The 20,218-nt window shown below is 40.4% G+C and overlaps 1 protein-coding gene across 1 annotated transcript in view; it reads left to right on the forward strand.

Annotated features, from left to right (window-relative positions):
• Positions 1-1,002: 1,002 nt before the first annotated feature.
• chchd3a (coiled-coil-helix-coiled-coil-helix domain containing 3a) overlaps positions 1,003-20,218 on the forward strand; it is a 63,728-nt gene continuing 44,512 nt past the window's right edge. The window contains exons 1-5 of the mRNA XM_070929013.1: positions 1,003-1,219; positions 2,153-2,413; positions 3,005-3,098; positions 9,520-9,613; positions 19,157-19,337. Of these exons, the coding sequence (XP_070785114.1) occupies positions 1,139-1,219; positions 2,153-2,413; positions 3,005-3,098; positions 9,520-9,613; positions 19,157-19,337 (711 nt within the window). The 5' untranslated portion in view covers positions 1,003-1,138. The remainder of the gene's footprint in view (positions 1,220-2,152; positions 2,414-3,004; positions 3,099-9,519; positions 9,614-19,156; positions 19,338-20,218) is intronic.

Consider the following 20,218-nt stretch of genomic DNA (forward strand, 5'->3'; position numbering starts at 1 on the left):
ATGGGTTTGGCAACTCATTCTTTTGCATTTTTAAAGTCAATCTGATGATATTGTTCCATCAATTGGACCGCATAATTTACCCATCCCATCTCCTCTTCTCCCTGTCTTTCCATTTCTCATATTCATCCTATAGTTTTGCTCTTTTCTCAAGATGAGCAACAACACAGATAAAAAAAGAAGACCAGTGTTTGTATTGAGTTCAAACACTAAGTTTATAATTTTATAAGTTTTTTTTATCTGTAAGTCTTCTGACAGCACAAAACATCTTAAATAATGGATTTCTTGTGGTGGTAGTCATTATGCAACAATTGAAATGCAAGTATATACTACACCATTATCAGATATATTAAGAAACTTGTTTAAAGCCAGTGATTTCCGAATTTATTCAGTTTGATTCATGTAGGGGTGGGTACCAAACCTCAATACTTTTGAGTTCAGACCAAATTGTTTCCTTAGCATGTAGCCAAGTACTGAAACTGTCAAGTACTAAACTGAATAGCTGACACCAAATGCATAGTCAGATTTGCCTAATTTAAATCCTAAATCCTTTAGTAACTTTTTTAGTGAGGCAAAATTCTTATACAGCTGTCCGTGTTAAAATGGTAATTATTTTGGGATGTTAAGCATATTTTCTGATTGAAAAAAGGCGTTGTGGCTTATGTGTTTATATTCAGCAAGCAGAATAACTATGTTAAGTCTTATCACAATATATGTTGTAGCCTACTTCAGGGATAATGGGTAATAGAATTAATACAATAATTAAGCCATTATAAGCCATACATAATAAACCATACATCAAAAAATTAACATATTGATGATGTCAATATTCTGGAAATCCACTGGAAAATCGGAGAAAGTCAGACAAGTAACACTGTCACACTCCCACGCGACTGCTTGCAGACAGTAACCAATCAAAATCGCTGATATAAGGACGCGATGAGGCCTCTGTCCAATCAACTCGCACGTTCTTCAAGTGCGTCATGCTAAGGAAGTGTGGACGTGCTGAAGCAGCGGCGTGTGGGCCAAAGCCAGGTATACCTGGCTCTGACGCAAATAAACTGTGCAAAAACCAAACGTGAATGTCAGTCTTCCATATTACATGTAGATAAGTGACACTTTGACAACCTGCGGACTGACAATGGGAGCGAACAACAGCACCCGTCGCGTGTCGTTTGAGTCAGATGAGAACGAGAATATAACTGTGGTGAAGGGCATACGGGTAAGTGACAGTGTACAAACCTGCTTAGTGTTGAGTAAACAGGTGTTTAATGACTGCCTTAAAGCGATATCAGTTATAATCAGTGTATGAGGCTGTATCGTAAATGCCAGACTAACAAGAGAGCTTTAAGTTACGGCTTGTCTAAAAGCATCCATGCTAAGTTGTTGAAAGCAGACTCTTGGTGTTTTGACTTTCATTCATTCTGAAAGCAAAATAATAACGTTAGGTTAAACTAAGATAGTACAGGAGTATACTATTTAACAGCATATAGGTAATTTATGGTAGACTTAGACACAGTAAACTTTTGAATGTCCTTGTGGGAATGTTGACGTTGACGTCACAAACCTCGTGCTCTACTTTCTGTCTCTCTGTGTACAGGCTGTCGCATTCTTGCTTACAGATAATGTTATCCTTCGGGACTTTTCGTTTAAAGATGGGTAACGTGGGTGGTTACCGAAAATGGAGTGAATGTTGGGAGGTGTTACAAGTTCTCCAGTGCCACTGTCAGCTGATGTTAAATATAGATTGAGAGGCTTTAGTCGATCAGATAAGACTTTAGTTGGCACGGCTCTGCCTAGTATTACTCAGTTGTCAAGCCAACCAAGCGAGGCTAATGTTATCTTTCAATGAGGTGTAATCCTGTTTATGCCGATGCAGCAATGTTTGCATAAACAGATTGAAAACAAAGCGTTGTCTTCTCCAGTTAAACACAATGTACAGTTTTCCATAGGACCAATTACGGGAAATACTCTTATTTGCGTTAGCTATACCACTCACACTACCAGCACCTCTAAAGCTCAATTATTCACACATTTGTTCAATCTGTACACAAAGAGAAATGTAAAGGTTGTAATACAACGACTTAATGTCGAACTATTTCTGTAAATCCGTCTCATTGTTCCTCTGAAACTTTTCTTTCACTCTTCTTTGCAGCTCTCTGAGAATGTCATCAACCGCATGAGGGAACCTGAAGCTCCTCCTAAACATCAACATGCTCCCCCTCCGCCACCTTCCATGGCGCCTACCCTCGTTCCCTCTCCTCTCCTGCGGCCAGTGCCTCCCCTCTTTGACCCGATCACCTCCTTGCCTCCTCCCCCTCCTGTTTTAGAACCTGTTGCACCTCTAGCTCCATCTGCCACAGAGACTGTGGCTGCACCTCCTCCACCACCTCCTCCTCAACCACCTACAGAACAGGTAGCAGCACCCACCATGATCGACATGGTGCTCCCATCCTCATCACCCCCAGCTGCTGCTAATGTTGTCGCTGTTCCTGCTTTTGAGCCTGTGGCGGCACCTCCTCCTCCTGCTCCTGCTGCTGCTGAGCCAGTAATTTTGCCTACATTGTTCCCTCCTCCTCCTCCTCCCATTGCTCCCCTGATTCCTGCTCCCTGCACTGCTCCCACTGTGGTGGAAGAGATCACTCCGCTTGCTCCTCCTCCCCTTGTAATTGAACCATCTCCTCCTCCCATAAATCAATCTGTTGCTTCTTCTCATCCAGTAATTGAACCCATTGCTCCTCCACATGTGATTGAACCCATTGCTCCTTCATCTGTAGCTGAACCCATACCACCTCCTCTCCCTGCCAAGATTGAACCCATCATTGCACCCCTTATTCCTGAATCAGAACCCCTCTCTTCCACTCCTGATTTTGAGCCTGTCACCATCCTGCCACCACCCTTGCATCCTGCTGGGGACGCTTTGTCCCCACAGCCTGCTGAGCCATTTGCTGCACCTCCCATACCTGCATTTACTGCTCCTTGTGAACCAGTTGCACCTCCTCCTCAGCCCCCAGTGGACCCAGTATTCCCTGCTCCTGTTCCTGAGCCAGTGGTAGTGCCTGAGTTGAGTTCGGTCCCACCACCTCCTGCTGCACCACCAGGTGAGTTTAATGCCAGTATGCTGAAAATCAGTATTTGTAATACATTTCCCTGACAAATTGAGATGGAAGCAGTTGTGGCAAAGAAGAAATTCACTAAATTTATTGTTTTATGACATATGTTGTTCAGTAATATGGTATTGATTGAGACTGTATAATATTCTGGCGATCAATGGTAGCTAAATCAATGTTATGGCATAGACAAGCTTGCCAAGATCTGTCTTTGTATGTAAGATGGATGATGGAATAGTTGTGTGAGGATTTACGAAATGCTTTTTGATTTTAAAGCTTACACAGTTGGAGACCAGAAACATTTTCCACTTGGTTTTTACTGGATTTGTGGAATTGTGATTTTTGACCTAGGAGGCGGCAGGACAAACTTGTGTTTTGTTTCTTCGAACAAGAGACAGTAGTGAATGCTTATTTATAAAAACTAAAGAAAGGCATTGTTCTTGGTAATCGCTCATTTTATTCTAAAATGTATGGGGCGCTTCTCCAGTAGCATGGTTAATTAGAAGGCAAAGGTTATGAAGGAATGAACTGTCCGAGGATTTATTTTAAGTCCAGCTACATTTAATTTTAATTATGTTTATTGTGTTTGTGTTTTCTTTGAGTCACCTTAAGCTTTTTTGTCTCTAACTTTTCATGCAATTTGTAATTAGTCTTCATTTTTAAAATGGGCCTCACAGTAGCCTTGATCATATTATGATTCATTACCATTCTCTAACTGTTAATGAAATGATTAATTATTTCTTGTAATAATGCTAATAAAATTGATGCTGTAATTAGTGGCCTTCCATTCTGCCTTGTCACTGTGGAGCTCAAGCTGTCATGATAACTCTTCTTCTTCCTGCGGTTTGTGAGATCACTCAAAATAGTGAGACTAAACTCAGCAGTGGTATTCATTTTTTATCTATCTGGGTTTTCTTTTTCTCAATTTTTGATACTTTCCCCTTAATTAAAGCAGCTATAATCAATATTTTCATTTAAACAATGACAACTTATATGTGAAAGGGGTCACCCACATAAAATGATCACCTGACTCTGCATCTCTTGTCAGCTTTACAGGGTTTTATAACGTCCTTCAGATGGTTTTCTTTCAGTTTTACTGTTTTGGTTCACTCACATTGCCCTCATCAGTGTCAATTTTGGCTGCAGCAGGCAGCCATTTACAGCAAAGACAACTATTAAAACCCACTGCACGTTACCTGTCCAGCACCAAACGTCAGACAGACAAAGTTTGTGACTAGTTGGTGAACATAGTGAGCTTTTAGCCGCTAAAGAGGCAGATATTTCCCTCAAGATTAGTTTTTTTGCAGTTACAGATAAGTTACAGAAACACAAGTCTTTTTTTGTTGTTAAACCTTTTATAAAAGGTTAAGTCTTATTATAAGGAGTTTAAGTTTTAGGGTAGAGTTTAATCACATATTTTATGTCATATGAAAGAAAATTTGGCAAAGTGAATCCTGTCACTATAGATAATATAGTATAAAACTACACTGATATTACAGGGTTAATTGCGTTACATTGTTCTAGTTGAAAAGACGTGTATGTGAGGACTCAAACTCACTCTATCTTTCTACTTCTCTCTCAAAGTTTGTAGCCTTGTTGTCTCTCTAGTGTGGGTGCACGTCCCCTATCTCTTGACATATCCAGCAGAGGACATTTGAATGTTGCCTATTCATTACATAGTACAGAATGGGGCGTGGGTGCTGGTTCTTCAGAGGGTGACATCCAGGTTGTGGGCAGGCTTCCCCATCCTTGACTGTGCTCAATCAGTAAGGTAATTAAAAAAGGCCAACTTATGCCACGCCACACTGACTCCAGTGATTAAAACGACACCTCCGCAGTTTCACACAACAAACCACCCGGCCTCATTAAGGGAAGGAGGTGGTCGGTGTGTTTGTATTTGGCCATAGGGCTTCTGTGATATGACTCTGAATTTTGTGTGAGCCACCTGCCTTTTTATTTAAGCACATTTCTAACACAATTGGACAATTAATAGAATTTATTCATGTATATTCCACAAAAACACTTTGTCAGTCTGTTTTTCCAGTAGCCCTGGGGCCATTTTCACAACAGTTTCATTTTTCCTCCATGTTGAATAAAGTTATTCCTCCTTTGTTTGTGCTAATTAGTCTTCCGATGAAAAGATAAATACAACAATGTATCACTTAATTTTGTAAGAGGTGTGGACTGTGTTGAGTGTAATTATTATTTTATATATTATTACATATCTACTGATCTGTCAGTTACGGATGTAAGTCCTACAGTTTCTGTTTGAGGACATGAAGGACATTGATTCATTTTGTATAGAAATGCTGATTCAAAGTTTGAGAAGCAGGCAATGGTGTTTCAGGACATCTTTTTGTGTGCACAGCATATCAGCAGTATTAAGGATTGTGAGTGTGTCTTTGTATTGGCTGTATTTTAATTGTTGCTGTAGTCACCACGGTTTGCAGTTTTGTTCATGGATGACTTTTGTCAGGCATTGGCCCTCATATTTACAGTATCACACAACAATTATGGCGGTTGACATTTACTCTTGTATTGTATATACTCTGCTTGCAAGGTCACCTCACAGCGTAATATGTAACAAGCTCAAAAAGTATTATGAGAGAGAGAGAGAGAGAGAAAAAAAAAGTCAACTTAGATGATTGATAAGGCATTGTCTTTTTAAGGAACAAAAAAAGATGAATGTGAATGTGAATCTTGTTTTAAAAAGTTGCAAAGTTCAGCCCAATCCTGAAAAGGTATGACCATAATGAGGCGGACATTGATTATGTGTGTCCATGAGAGTTGGGTATCGAGTGAGGCTCTCAGCAGGTCGGCTGTCTCTAAATCATGGCCTGAGTCAGTGTGTGTGCTGATTACACCATAGTCAAGGTTGAACCTCCTACACCTTCTCCAGTGTGCTATAAATATTCATATGCCATAGCCCACACACTGCGCTGGACTAATAGCCTTCTTAAAGATGTCTCCTAGGTGCAGCAGAGAGAATGGGAAAGTGGGAGACACAAAGGAAAACAATAGGAGAAATGTGGGTGACTTAGTGTGTGTGTGTGCATAAATGTGTATGAAACTTGTGAAATATATCACTCTCCTTTTGAAACTGACTTTTCTTGTTATCTTGTGAAAATGTGAAATGATCAGTTAGATCCTATTTCACAACATGAGATTGAATTAACAGGAAAACGTTTGAATGAAAGAATAAATCAGAAATGGCACCTGCCTGCCAGGGCTGGAAGCTTGCTCTTGGCGCTTTTATTTTCTTTTTTTTCGTTCCTATTTTCAACATAGCGGAACGTGTACGGTGACTCGACTAAGTGCGAGCTAGAAACGTGAGGAAGTGGTAATGTTACAGATTATGCCCTCCATGCAGGTCCTGGGGTTAATGAAACTTCTGATGAGAAATGCAATTTGCCTTTGTCTATTATCTCCACTGCCAATAGCCTGTGCTCCACCGCCTCTCCTCCTCTATGGGTTTTTCCACAGGGTTTAGTGATTGGTGGGAAAGGAAAGGAGGGGGACACATCTAAAAAGATGATGAGTTTTTAATCTTTTTAACATTTACATGTCCTACTCAGGATTGACACGGGTTCTGTCGATCTGGAATTGTCTCTGACCCTAACCAGCTTCCCTCAAGGACCCCAGACAGTGTTTATCATATCAGAACCTGTTCTCTAGCTGACCCTGCGGGCCTGCTAGCTATCTGAAGCCTCTCTGCAGGGCTGGAGAGGATGTGGTGATAAATGAGGAGTTGCTTAGGCTTGCCTGAACTTGGAGGACTTCTTAAAATTGTACTTTTCATTGTACATTGCTAAAGGGTTTATATTTTCTATATAAGTGTGAGATATTTTAAAGGCCGGTTGGTACAGAAATGCCAGTCTTACCTGATGGAAAAAGTTCATAATGGCCGGGCCTTGACCTCTGATTTAAAGTGCCACTTGAGTTGGTGTGCAGTATACAGTGTACTCATCTACTCTAAGGATCTTTGGAGGGAATTGTAAGTAATTGAGGAGTTTTCATCAAAGAGATTCTGCACTGTAGGACAGCTGCTAGTTTCATAGTGGCCTAAAGCTAAAGTACTGTTTGTACTCATAATCACAAGTTTCATCATGGCAAGAAGCAGCAGTTGGCTGTTTCAGTAGAGCCCTGTTGTGAGAGAGAAATGCTTGAAAAGATATCTTTTTTCCCAGGTGTAGGCAATGTTGACAAAATGTCTTTTACCTAATGTCACAATACTGAGGGATTGACCATTGGTGTCCTCAGAAGATAAAATGAAATATTAGTATGAGGAAATGATGTACACGTACAGGGATTCATTGTAACTCTCTATCTAGTAAGTTCAGAAAATTATTAAAGCTTTTATTTGCATTAATAAAATACTTTATTTTGGCGAAGGCAGTGGTATCAAGCTCAACACAACATTGTCATACAGTAGGATGTCCCCTGAAAGATGTCCCTTTGTCAGAGGATTTTAGCCCCACATGTTGTCTTTCTGTCGTACTTTTTAACAGAGTTGTAATTAGACTCCCCTCTGCAGTGAGATGAATGATGTTTCTGAGTGCTGTCAGACATGATGGATATTATTTTCTCACACTATGGACAGTAGGTGACAGCAGTCTCTGTCTTTGAGGATACACTATGCAGCAAAAAGTTGTCAAGTGTCAATCACCAGCCTCTGTTTGCACTAGTGTTTCCTCTGAAGCCCTGTCATACCCAGGCCTCCCTCTACCTGACGCTTATTTATTCTCTTAACTGTACCAAGTAGATGTCATGCTGTGAGTTATTGCCATTTGCAGCAGAGAAGAAACGGCTATAGAGGTTAGAAATCAGAGAAAGGATTTATATGTATCCATGACACCAGTTGCATTAACTGTAGCCATGTTTTAGTAACTAATGTCCATCAGTTCAACAGTATACCTAATTTATTTTCATGTTTTTTATGCATTTTATGTCCCTGAAATATTTGACAGTTTATTTTGAATTTCATGTATTTAAGTAGTTAGGTACATTACAAGTGGATCTTTATTTCAGTCTTCACAAAGAGCAGAATACATCGAAGTCACTGAGGTTCAGGCCACCGCAAGAACCAGTCAAGAAAATTCAATCTCCTAAAATGAAACTCCTTCTTTGCCACCACCACTGCTGGAGAAAATATCAGTTGGAAGCCAAGAATCGTAGACCTAGTTTTTTCTTTCCCTGAGAGAGAATTGTAGTTTGTCATTCTGTCTTTTTGTCCACAAGGTATCTCAAAAGCCTTTTAATAGATCCAACACAACTGGTGAACGGGCTTTGGGGCCAAGTAACATTTAAAACATTTAATTATATTATGATGTTGATCTGGAGACTAAAGTAGAGGGATCTGAATCCGAATCCTGAGGGTGCCTGATGAAAAAGCAATCTAACTTCACGTTAAACTTGTTTGTTTGTTGTCTGTCATTTTGCAGTTATGATACTGAAATCAAAGAACATGATTGAGATGTGAAGCAACACCACATGTTGGACTTTAACAGGCACAGATGAAAGCATGACTATAATGACCCTCAAGCACCACACTTGCAAAATCACAAAATAGGCAATGTAACTAAACATGATGCTGGAGCATAAGTCAGTGTTGTTTGCCTTTTTATTTGTTTAACAGTAGCTACAACACCAAGATGATAAGAAAGAAATGGCTTTGCACATTTTAGGTCTTATTGTTAATCTGATTTAGCTGGAATTAGGTTTTTGTGTCCACTGGCCTGCTGTTAACAGGTAATAATGGACTCTGACAATAGGGATTATCCCATCTAACTAATGCAGTGGGAGAGTAATCTTGACACACGCAGACACTCCCCACATCACTGCAGTGTCGCAGCACACCGCATGGCACTTCTGTCTTCAGAGCACGTTTTGGCCTGGTCGCAGGCTGCCGTCTTTACTTTCATGCTTAATTACCTGCCAAGATAGACCAGTGGAGACATGGAATCATACATGTATGATGTCCCTGACATGAATATATGTAGATAGGGTGACGGTGTTGTGATTTGAGGATGGAAGATGCGTGTGCCTCTGTGTGTGTGCGTGTGTGTGTGTTTGGTCTATAAAACATCAGAAAACAGTGAAAGATGTGTGTCACAATTTCCTAAAGCCCAAGGTGATGTCATCAAATTGCTTGTTTTGTTCAACCAACAGTCCAAAATCAAAGATATTTAATTCGCTATCACACAAGAGCAGCAAATCCACACAAATGACTGAGGAACAGTTCCAGTCATTTGTGTGTATTTGGCTTATTTTTGCTTGAAGAATCTCTCTTTTTAGACGGTATGACTCTATTCAGTGTCCCAACAAACACAATATGCCTGTTAGCAAACAATAGCTGTTTACTTAAAAACCTCTCTCTCCAACTTTCTTTCTCCCTTCTCTTTTTTGTCCCCAGTTGATGAAGAGGCCCTAAGGAAGAAGATCACTGATGAGCTGCATGAAGGCTTTGAGCAGGAGAGGGCCAAGGCAGAGCAAGAGCTGCAAGCCTGGTTAGACACGTGCACACATACACACACACACAGTCTTTTGGTGTGGAATGATAAACCAGTTTTTGTTCATGACCCTCCACAAATTTGTTTGGTTTTTCAAACTATTGTATTTATTTCAGAAGTAAATTGATTTCTATATTTTGTGTTTTGGAGATGAAATCAAGATTTGTGGATTTGCCGAAAGTCAGAATCTCTGGTGTTCCTTGCGTGGTGTGCATTTCTCTGCCCTTCTCTTTGCCCCTCTCCCCTTCCTTCCTTCTTTGGATCATGATAGATTGAATCAGGGTACTGCACCAGTGTCAATTCCTGTTCCAGGATTTCATTAGAAACCGAAGACATTTTCAGATGTGACCATTTTCCGCTTTCATTAATAGTCAAAAAGGTCAGCACCAGTCTTTCCGATCCCCACTGTGTTTCCAATCTACCTCTCTTCCGAAGCACATCAGCACTTTTTTCTACCTCTATCTGTGCTTCTTCCCTCCTTCTCTTGTTCTCTCCGGATCAATTAATCATGCCTGAGAAAGGAGGGCGCTATCCTGAGGTAATTTCCTGGGTGTTGAGTCGGTGATACATTAGCCCTGCCTGATGAAGAAACACACTCTTCATGTAAGGAGTACATTTCTCCTCTTCTCTCTCCTCTTCTTTTTGACCCTGTAGAAGCAGGTGCATGTGCCATAATCTCCAATAATTGTGTTGCTCCCCCCCTTTAATAGGCCTGGATGATCTCCAGCAGACCCTGGTGAATGAACAACTGTGATTAGCCACTAAATGCACTCTTGTACTGTATGGGGGGAAAAAAACACAACCTGTCTATATCCAGGAGGAGGTAGTGTTAGCCTAACGATTAGCCTCAATTTTGAGGCTTATTCAAGAAGAGAGAAATTGACGAGTGGTTTTGAGAAATAATTTGTCTATTGATTTATTTATTTTTTTGCCCGGCTGTTTTATTTTTTGGTGTAACCGCTTCCTGCAGCTCACTCATTGATGTCTGTTCAGAGGAGTAAGTGCTTCAAAATGATGCCCTCCTAGCGAATAATTGAAATCATGGTGGCTTTCAAGCCCTCAATTTTTGTTTGTGCTTGGCGTGGGCTGCGTTTTCACTTAAGAAGACTTAACTGAACATGAAATGGTAAATAAGCAATTATCAGTTCGCCAGCACTGGTGTGTATGTATGTGCTTGTGTGTAGGTGCATATCAATATCAGTTTTTTTCACGTGGCCTTGTGTGCTGTTTGTTCTTTCTTTTGCTCAGTTTGTCACATTATTTTTTGTTCTGTTTGTGTGAGTATGTATTTGTGCATGTGTTCATTTACCTAGATAATAGTTTGGCAGGCAGTAATGCATGGGACAGCCATCAAGGTGCAATCTGGGATTCAAGGAGACTTGCTGCTCAGTTGTGTGTTTCGTCTAGAATCAATAAGTATAAGAAAACAAAACAAAATGTAATGATGATGAAATAAAAAGCACTAAAACGTTTACTAAAAGAACAGTCAGACCATTTTCAGATTTTCAAGATTCATATAAACTGGCTCGTTTTTCCTTTGATTTTAATTCACCTCATATCACATTTACAGTACTGTCTGTGACCATCACTCTGACAGTACTAACAATTTGGTCTTGTGAGATTGCAAAGTACTATAGTTTGCATGACAATAGTCTATATCTTTGACCTGCCTCTTTTACAGGACTCCTGTATGAAAGCCATGAAGGATCAGATGTTTGATGTCTTTACCGCCCGCTTAGCGAAAGCAACATGCTTGTTTCAGTGCTCCATCTGTGTCTACACAGGATGTGTTCAGGCACAGTGCTGAATGTAGGTCAACCACGTTTTTGCAGTGGTCAAAGAGCCCAACACACAATCACTGCAGTTACACACATAAAATAGAAGAAAACAAAAGCATGACACAGACTTTTTTTTCATCCCCGTTAGTTTGTGAATAAATAATTTGGCCTGTTGGTTATTGGTCACATTCAACTTAACACTAATTCAACTAAAAGTATTATGTAAAAAAAATGTATATAACATTTAAGGGAATATGTAGAGAGTAGTATGAAATATAAATACAGTATGATAAAAACATACAATAATAAACACAGAGTCTTGGATTGAACACTGCAAAAACACAAAAAAGCTCACACATCACTCATGACTTGAAAAGGTATCTGGAATAAAACTATAAACCAACAAAGGAAACGTTCTGTTTACGCTAACACGCCACCGTCCTTCAGGACTGAAAATGTCTTGCCCTTCTGTTTTGGCACCACAATTGAACTTTTTTGTTCATTTGTAGTTACTGCAGATGAAGGTGACAGATGCTTTCTTTTAATTGAAATAGAACACAGTGCTTTTTGGGGCTGTCAAACCATATACATTTTAATGGTATTCTACCTTCGCGCAGTGCAGGCAGTAATTACAGGGAGTTTTTGGTTGTTGAAGGCAAACAAGGTTCAGTAATTGTGGCCTTCGCTGTGTTGGAATACACAGCAAGGAGACTGGATAACTATTGCTGCAAAATTGAAGTAAGAGGTAAAATATTTTTTCTGTATGTGTGAGTGTATCAAAGCTCAGCTAACAAGGCTGCACGGTGCCTCGCTAGTTACAGAACCCTGCAGTGAAACTGCTGCACAGCTTGAACACAGGGAAATGGAAGAACATTTGAACCACCCCAGGTCATTGGGAAAGAACACACATACATGTACACACACATGAGGTACATGAGGCCACAATCTCAAGGTCATGTTCAACCACAGTCAACAACAATTGCTCCTGCAGTTTGTTTTTTTGTTAAAATGTCCTCAAGGAATACACTGTATTCTTACTGCTCATTACTACTACTGTAAGTCCACCCCATTGCCAAATAGATCATGCAGATTACAAAACAAAGATCTGTTAAACTGATACATAGAGATGGAGGATGACATGCAACAAAGGTCACTGGTCAATCCTGTGCTATATATTTCTTTTATTCTCTGGTTATGGTCACATTTTGTTTCAGCCAAGCACTTAGCCCAAAATAATGTTGGAATGTAAGGCTGGAAAAAAAAAACATGAATAATTCATGCATGTTATTTCTCAATAGGATAAGAGCGTTAAATTGAAAAGCAGTAAGAGGGAGGTAACTGCCACAATAAGCCTAAAAATTATGTCTTGTTAAAGGACATTAGACCCCCGTAAGGCACCACAACACATTCAATTTGCTGTGGTGTCAAATCGAATTATTTCCATATGTAGTATAATTCCTCCTCTCAACTATGCAATATTGCTGTATAGGGTACCCAGATCTAGGGACTTTTGAGGAACAGTGATGTTTAGATTAGGCAGTATTTATTCTGTTTGGCTTTAGGGCCATAAGTTAACTTGAGAGATCTGGCTTTGCATGTTTTTGCTCTGGTACGAGTGAAGTAAGGGCTCTGTGAGGAGTTCATTTGGGTGCAGCCTAAACTCATTTGTAGCAAGTAGCGGCTGCAGGGAGCAGATTTGCCTCTGCCGTTTCTCTGTGAGGCATCTGAGCAGAACGACTCAGAGAAAAGGATGAGAGGGATGAGGGGGGAGAGAACTCTCCCACCATCCTGTCTCCCCTCTGTCAACCTAACTCATCCTGTGTCACCATTCGATCCAGTTCTTCTTCTCTGGGTTATTCTCTCAGGATTTCCTCCACCTTGCCTTCCCTGTCTCGTCTTTTCAGTCCTCCCTTAACTCCTTCCTTTCTGTTTCCTGACATTTCCTGTATTTCTCCAGCCATCTCTTTTGTCTGTTTCTCAGTATTCTCTCTCTATTTCTCATTCAATTTTCTTGCCTCTTTTTCATGTCTCCCTCTTTCTCAATCTCTCCTCATGAGAATGAAATGCATGTGTTTGCGTTTCCAGCTCTAACACTTAAAGGTTAGTTGTTGTTGTGAAACTTCTTCCCATTATTTCAGCATGTGGTCAAGCAGCTTGTGTTGGCTTGTGTGATATAATTGCATGTCAGACTTTTGAGTGAGAACACTGACCTTCTCTCAAAGCTTCTGTCTTCCCTCTCCGCTAACCAGCCAGCCTGTTAACTTCTCTATTGCTCCCAGGTCAGCCGCAGACAGATAGTCCAGGCTACAGATTTTTACATTTTGTTTATTTTTGTCTTTTATCTTTAGTTCACACTGACGCACACAAGAAACCTCCAACTCATTTTTAACAGAGTTGTAAAGTTGGGAGGTTATTAAAAACAAAAAGTTCCTGAATCCAACCTGATTTAGTCAGGATTGTGTCTGGGGAGTTGTGATTCTTCTGTGATTCTGTCTGAATCAGCAACACTGTTAGTCGTTGATCAGATTCTCTGACTGCGCTTGCATTTGCTATTTCTTCATGATATTCTAACTGCGACTACTGTGAAAATATACTATACCCCAGCAACTTTACGGCACTCTCTCAAAATGGAAATGTTACATTGAGCACCATGACAAAAATCAACATCCTACAAAACACCCAGAACATCATAGAAGCATAGTAGCAACCTAACCTTGGTGTTGGGGTAGTTAGTGACTAACCTTGTAGCTATGTAGCAAGTAACTAACTCCCCGTCTCGTCTTGAACTTCCTTCAGAAAATTGAGCCTTTTCAAATTTTTCCTAAATGTACAAATAACGTTGTTACATTACAGGTGTACTTGCAGGCACATGCAACCCTCAAGCCCTCAGGCTTCAGCAGTGAACATTCAGAGATTTTTGTGTTGCTTTTCTTTCTGGGTATATCTGTATATGTGTGTGATGTGATCATCTTACAGCCTACATGAATAGATGTAATTCCCAACAAAGCACTTTCTTCCAGTTGATGGTTCTTGCCTCTCGTAAATCTGGTCATATTGTGTTGTAAAAATGCTCTCATCCCCAGTAAAAAGGCAATTTTAAGTGTTAGAATAACACACAGTCATTGAACTGTAAATACACAGTTTTGGAAAAGAAAATCCGCATCTTTCAGTACTGTAGCCTGCTGCTGACCTATTCAGTAGAACAGTAATGGTTATTAACTCCGTCCAGTCTCCTAGCATATCTACTGTTCCTGTTTTGTCAATTACTCAAACTGGTCTTGTAGATAGAATCAGTTGGAGGGAGTTCAATACAAACTTAAAGTCATTTCTAATATCATCCCAGTGTTTAAGCTCCATAAAACACCCCGGTAGCAACACAGATTGATAACAATCAGGCCTTATTCCACACTGCTAAGTAGAGGGACTATGTGCTCTACCTCTTTCATTGTATTACATGGCTGTATGTTGGGAATTTGAGCTTCACGCACAGATATTATATTTGAAGAGACAGCAACAGAGATGAGAGGGACAATGATAGCCACTTTTGACAGTGTGCTTGGTTGTAGCACTAAGAACATTGCAGTCATCTCTTCATAGTAGTGGGCCAAGTAGAGGGGGAGTACAAAATAGCTTTTATGTTCCTTCTGCAGAGTGGGGGCTCTTCTAAATTCATCTTCTCACTGCCCTGTCCTGTGTTTCCCATACACTTAATTTTAACTCTGTCCCAGCACTTCATAGCACCCACAGTCAGGTGTGGTGTGCATGTGTTTATATGTTAGCGCATGTGTGTCAGGGAGAGTGCATAGCTCCATAAAATATTCATAGACAGCATTCAGCGACATTATTCGCAACATCAATATTGCATTGGCCCTTTAAATGCCTTTGTTTCAAGGCACTTGGGTCGAGCCTGCACTGTTACTGTACGCAGGTCTGTGAGAATCCATCCAGACTGTATTGAGACACATCTTGTGTAGAAGACAGGTAAACAATAGGAAGCATTAATAGGTCAAGAGCTGAGAGAGACTGGAGGTAAAGAGGAAAAGGGGAAAAAGGTAGAATAAGACATGAATTTGTAATTTCTTTTGTTTTGATGGTTGTGCAAGGGTAATGATATTTGAAATGAAATTCTCTGTAGAGTACCAGGTGATGATGGCTTAATGGATTTGAATTGGCTGTTGCAGTATTGGCCGCACATCATTTTTGTCTGCATTTACCTATTGTTATTGGAAAGTGTGTATATGCACACGTAAAGCTTGCCCTGACAACAGTCACTTAACCCTAAAGTGTAGCATCTCAGCCACTCAACCTATGAATTTTTCATATAAACGGCCACAGATCTAATCTCTGTCAGTTTTAAAAATAGCATCCTAAAAGAACTGAAGTATTCCCAAGTATATTCTGTTCAAGGTCACCTCCTGAAAACAGTGGGTTACTTTTCTGGAAAGACCGGCAGTCTGACCCACTTGCACTCCGCTCCTTTTCAGATTAATGATACCTTCCTGGTTCTGTCTTTCCATCTTTTTGTTTTCAAGGCTCAATCCACTGAACCATCAAAACCCAGGTTACTGGGCCAAGATTACCCTCTCTTTCTATCCAGTACCAGGCCAAACATCATCCACTTACCCTGCGGCATGATATTTTTTCTTTCCCCTACATATATGTAGGTGCTGTCTTTTTCCTCTCTCTCTGACTCAACCTCAAAGCTCTCCTTTCCTTCCCAGTGCCAATCTTCTCCGGTCGAATGAAAAATGCGTCCAATATCCCAGGGACAGGGCAATAATGACTGGAAAGCAATAGAGGTGAAGCAGACAGATAGCATCCAGCTAGTGATAGCAGTCTTTGCTTGGGTTAGCACTTGTGAGGAAGTCAGTAGAAGGACTTTTTTGCAAGGCTGTCTATTTTCTCTGCCCCGTGTCTTTCACTTGTCCAGGTTGTACCTTTTGGTCACCATAACACTTGACATGTTTTGATTTACTTTTAAGTAAAGCTCCATTTTTTTTTTCATTAAAAAATACTGAGATGTTTTTCACAATTTATTCGTATCCTTAAGAACAACAAAATCATACATTTATTAATTAGTTCATTTATTACATTTATTTGGTGAAATAAGTATAGTATACCCTTTTATTACTATGGTTTGGCTTTTGCCTGGTTCAGTTCTGTCTGTCATGTTTTCTGTTACGAAACAAAACGGGTAAACAAAAGGAGCTGTTGCACTCCTGAGTGTCAGTGTTGCTGACAGGTGCGTAGGAGAAAGCTGGTTGTCCTTAAAACATCTGCACACTTTCAACACTTTCACATTAAATAATTTAATGAGTGCAGGCAAAGTATTTGTAACAAAGCTTCAGTATATTTAAATTTGCTTTGGAAGAATGTATCTCTTGTAGGCTTTTTTAGTTACAGTACTTGTTAACTACTGTAGTGATAATTGTACATTTGCCTCAAACAACAAGGGTCCAATATTCATTCTACCAAAACCCTGTATACTGTCGCTCCGTCATAGTAGTAGCAATAGCAACAGCTGAAACTTCTTGAGTAAAGGTAGCTTAGGTGCATTAGCAGTGCAGGCAGGCGAGGATTGTAGGGAAATGGTGAATGTAAAAGGCCATTAGGAGGCTCTCTGTGTGTGTCTGTGTGTGCGTGAGTTGGAGCCAGATGATGGATGGAGTGTGCTGACGTGTGCAGCCCAGTGGACTGTGAGACTGGACATGGCTGGTCTCTCTCCGTCTCCCTCCATCTCTTTCTCCCACTCTCTGCCTCACTCCCTCTTTGCTTCACTTCCTCAGGGCCAAACATGTCATGTCGCCACCGCTCACTCTCGCTCCTTCCTCCCTCTCTTTTTCTCTGTCTCCCCGGCTTGTCTTGCTCTCTGACATTTAGTGGTGTTGCGGGGCAAATGGCAGCTTTAAGACATCAGACATATTTTTATTAGACTTGCCCGTCATCTGCTCAAAGCCGAAGGCATGGGATGGTGATCAGTTAGAATAGTCTGCCCATCACGATTCCTCACTGTCTAAATTTTGGGTATATTCACAGGTGAGTGAAGAGATGAATGGGATTTTTGGAATGGAATAAAAAATGAAGACCCTTCACATTGACTGAACAGTGGGTGCTTGTAATATCAAGAAAAAAGAGGAGGAAAAAGCCACATACTGTATCTATGCCTGTTGCCACACACTTGACAACCAGGATGATGCACTTAGATTATCATAATGAGCAATGCACACACCTAATGAGGCTGTAAATGAGTCATGCATTTAACTTTAGTGTTCATGAATAAAACAAACATGTCCCAACTTTAAATAACTACTTAAGAAAAAAATGGAAAAATGTGTTACTCTAATAATTCACCATTTAAAACCATGTTTTCACTATAGACATCATTCAAAAATGTATAGATTAGACCTCAAACAACTCATTTCGTATTGAACCGTTTTCCTATCTGTGGAATAGGTCACAAACCCAGTCAACATTCACCATCGCTCCCAGCCTGGGCAGCCTACTTCGCATCAGGGCCGTCTTAGGCTTTTTCTTGGGCAGAAGTTTATTAAGATCCACGCGGTCTTCATTCAGTCCGTCATAATTCACTCAGGCACCTGCTCTGTCTGTTCTGTGTTTATTTTACCTTGCCCTCACTGTTTGATTCCTAGCAGAGGAAGACTTTCAGGGTTTCAGGGACGTTCCTCTTCTTCTCCAATCAAGCACACTGTCGCCTAGTGGGGAGTGCGTTGCTAGGCAACTATGAGAACCCAGTGACAGGGTTCAAATGGTGGTCTTGTGCCTGCAGAGAGCGTACTGCTTCTGTCTATAGCACCGCTTCATTGGATTGATGATTCTTGTTTTGGGGAAATGGTAGTGTTTATTACAGTCTGTTACATATTGATAGTCAAATCACTCTTAAATGTAAATGATTTGGAAATGATATAAATGAATTTGAATTGTCTTGACAGATGTTAACTGACTGTGGTACATAATTTTTTTTGACACTGGGGCAGTCAGAGTTTAACTTTCTTCTCAATGTTGCCCCCTCTTTGCAAGCTGTGGAATAGCATGGACATGTGTATGGATGAATCTGACATTAGGCTTCAAAAAAATCTATATACAAGTATATTGGCCTATATCTAAGCTTCATTAGCACTGAAATCGCATTTGTGACCTTTTAATTCTTTTGGGACACTGCAACACTGCAGCATGCAGTACAGCAGGCATATGAACGTGGGTGGTGCTACAAACTTCAAAGGTACTAGAAAATTACCATAAAAAAAACAATGAGGCCATTCACTCTCTGTGCTTAACAAGATGATCATTTCATGTAATTTAAGTTTTTGAATATGTAGCAGGCGATACCTGTATGTTTTTTTGTTTACATTTTTAGTTTCAAAGTAGCTTGATATTGGTTTGAAATTAAGAAACCTACAAAAGAGAGCTCATGGTTCACCAAGTATACAGACGTGTTGTACTAAGGCATCACAAAAGGACCTTGGTTTGCAGTGCAGTAGACAGTACAACATACTATGGACACAATAGCTTTGTACACTGAAAATTTGAGTAGCCAGTCATGCATTATAGAGATAGCTGTAGGGGAAAGAATAGTGGGTAGTATATATGGTAGTCCTGTACCATGAGGTGCGTTGTTATTGTACCCTGAGTACAGTCTGAAGATGCACCATGTTGTACCGTGTTTTTGTAAATCATCAACATGTGACATTTTGAAATGGGTTAAAAAGTGTATTAATCATGTAAAATATTGATTCTCCAACAGGCTTGAAGCAGAGAAGACCCGGGCAGCATCCCAAGCTCAGTCTGAGGCCCAGTCCCGGGTCCAGGATGATGTGTCCAGGATCCTGTCTGTGGAGCGGGCCGTGGCCCAGGAGAGCCTCCAGCAGGCCGTAATCAGAGAGAGGATCGCCACTGAGGATGAGAGGCTCCGAGCTCAACTCTTTGTAAGTCTGTCGACAAACAGCGTTGGTGTATGGCAGCTACGGTGAACTTCACCATCTCATTTTCTCTTGTTTCATACACTTTAACATTCAGTTAGATAAACCTGCACCACAGCCTCAAACAGACATTGAACATTTTAAGTGTAGAGCATTGCAAGCACAGACTGATGAGAGCAATTTTTACATGGACAGACGGGTCCCATTCGGTCACACATTCCTGTTCCATCACACAGACACATAGAAGTGAACCTGTTTGCTGTAATTGACAGGTCATGCCTGGTACAGTGATAAATGTCAGGGCTGTGAGCAGTTATTCATAGAACCACCTTGACTGTGTCGCACAGTAAATGTAATAGTTTTTTCATAGATATTTTCAAGACATCAAATCTTTATCTACATAATACAAACTCAGAGCACAGTTAAAGTTCATTTTAATAACCAAACGGTAAGTAAAGCCCTCTTTTCTGTATCCACATCTTGTAGTTCGATATTTTTGTCCTCTTCAATATCTCTGCCTGTTCACCCTGCTGTATTATGAAAGCTACCTTCATTTTGGGCTGCCTGTGTCTTTATTTCCTGTAAATTGCCCTTGTAAACATTGTCAGATGAGTGTTCTTTACCACACAGGCACACAGGCAGTGTATTGTTTTCAAAAAGAAAACACATTTTCCCTGGAGTGCGGCTGCTGTTTACAAACCTATGCTATTGATTATATAGCTCATTTCACACGCTCATCGCCGTAATAGAAAAATGAATCATTTTGTTGAGAGAGAAGGAGAGGAGCGTTGACGTGATTCCACACCGCAGGACAAGTGTATGAGGGATTCCTCATTTGGAACGGCGATCAAATCAAAAGGAAAAAAGGTGGTGAGAGAGAGAGAGAG

This window comes from Enoplosus armatus, chromosome 22 (assembly GCF_043641665.1).
Source record: "Enoplosus armatus isolate fEnoArm2 chromosome 22, fEnoArm2.hap1, whole genome shotgun sequence".
NCBI classification, from domain to species: Eukaryota; Metazoa; Chordata; class Actinopteri; order Centrarchiformes; family Enoplosidae; genus Enoplosus; species Enoplosus armatus.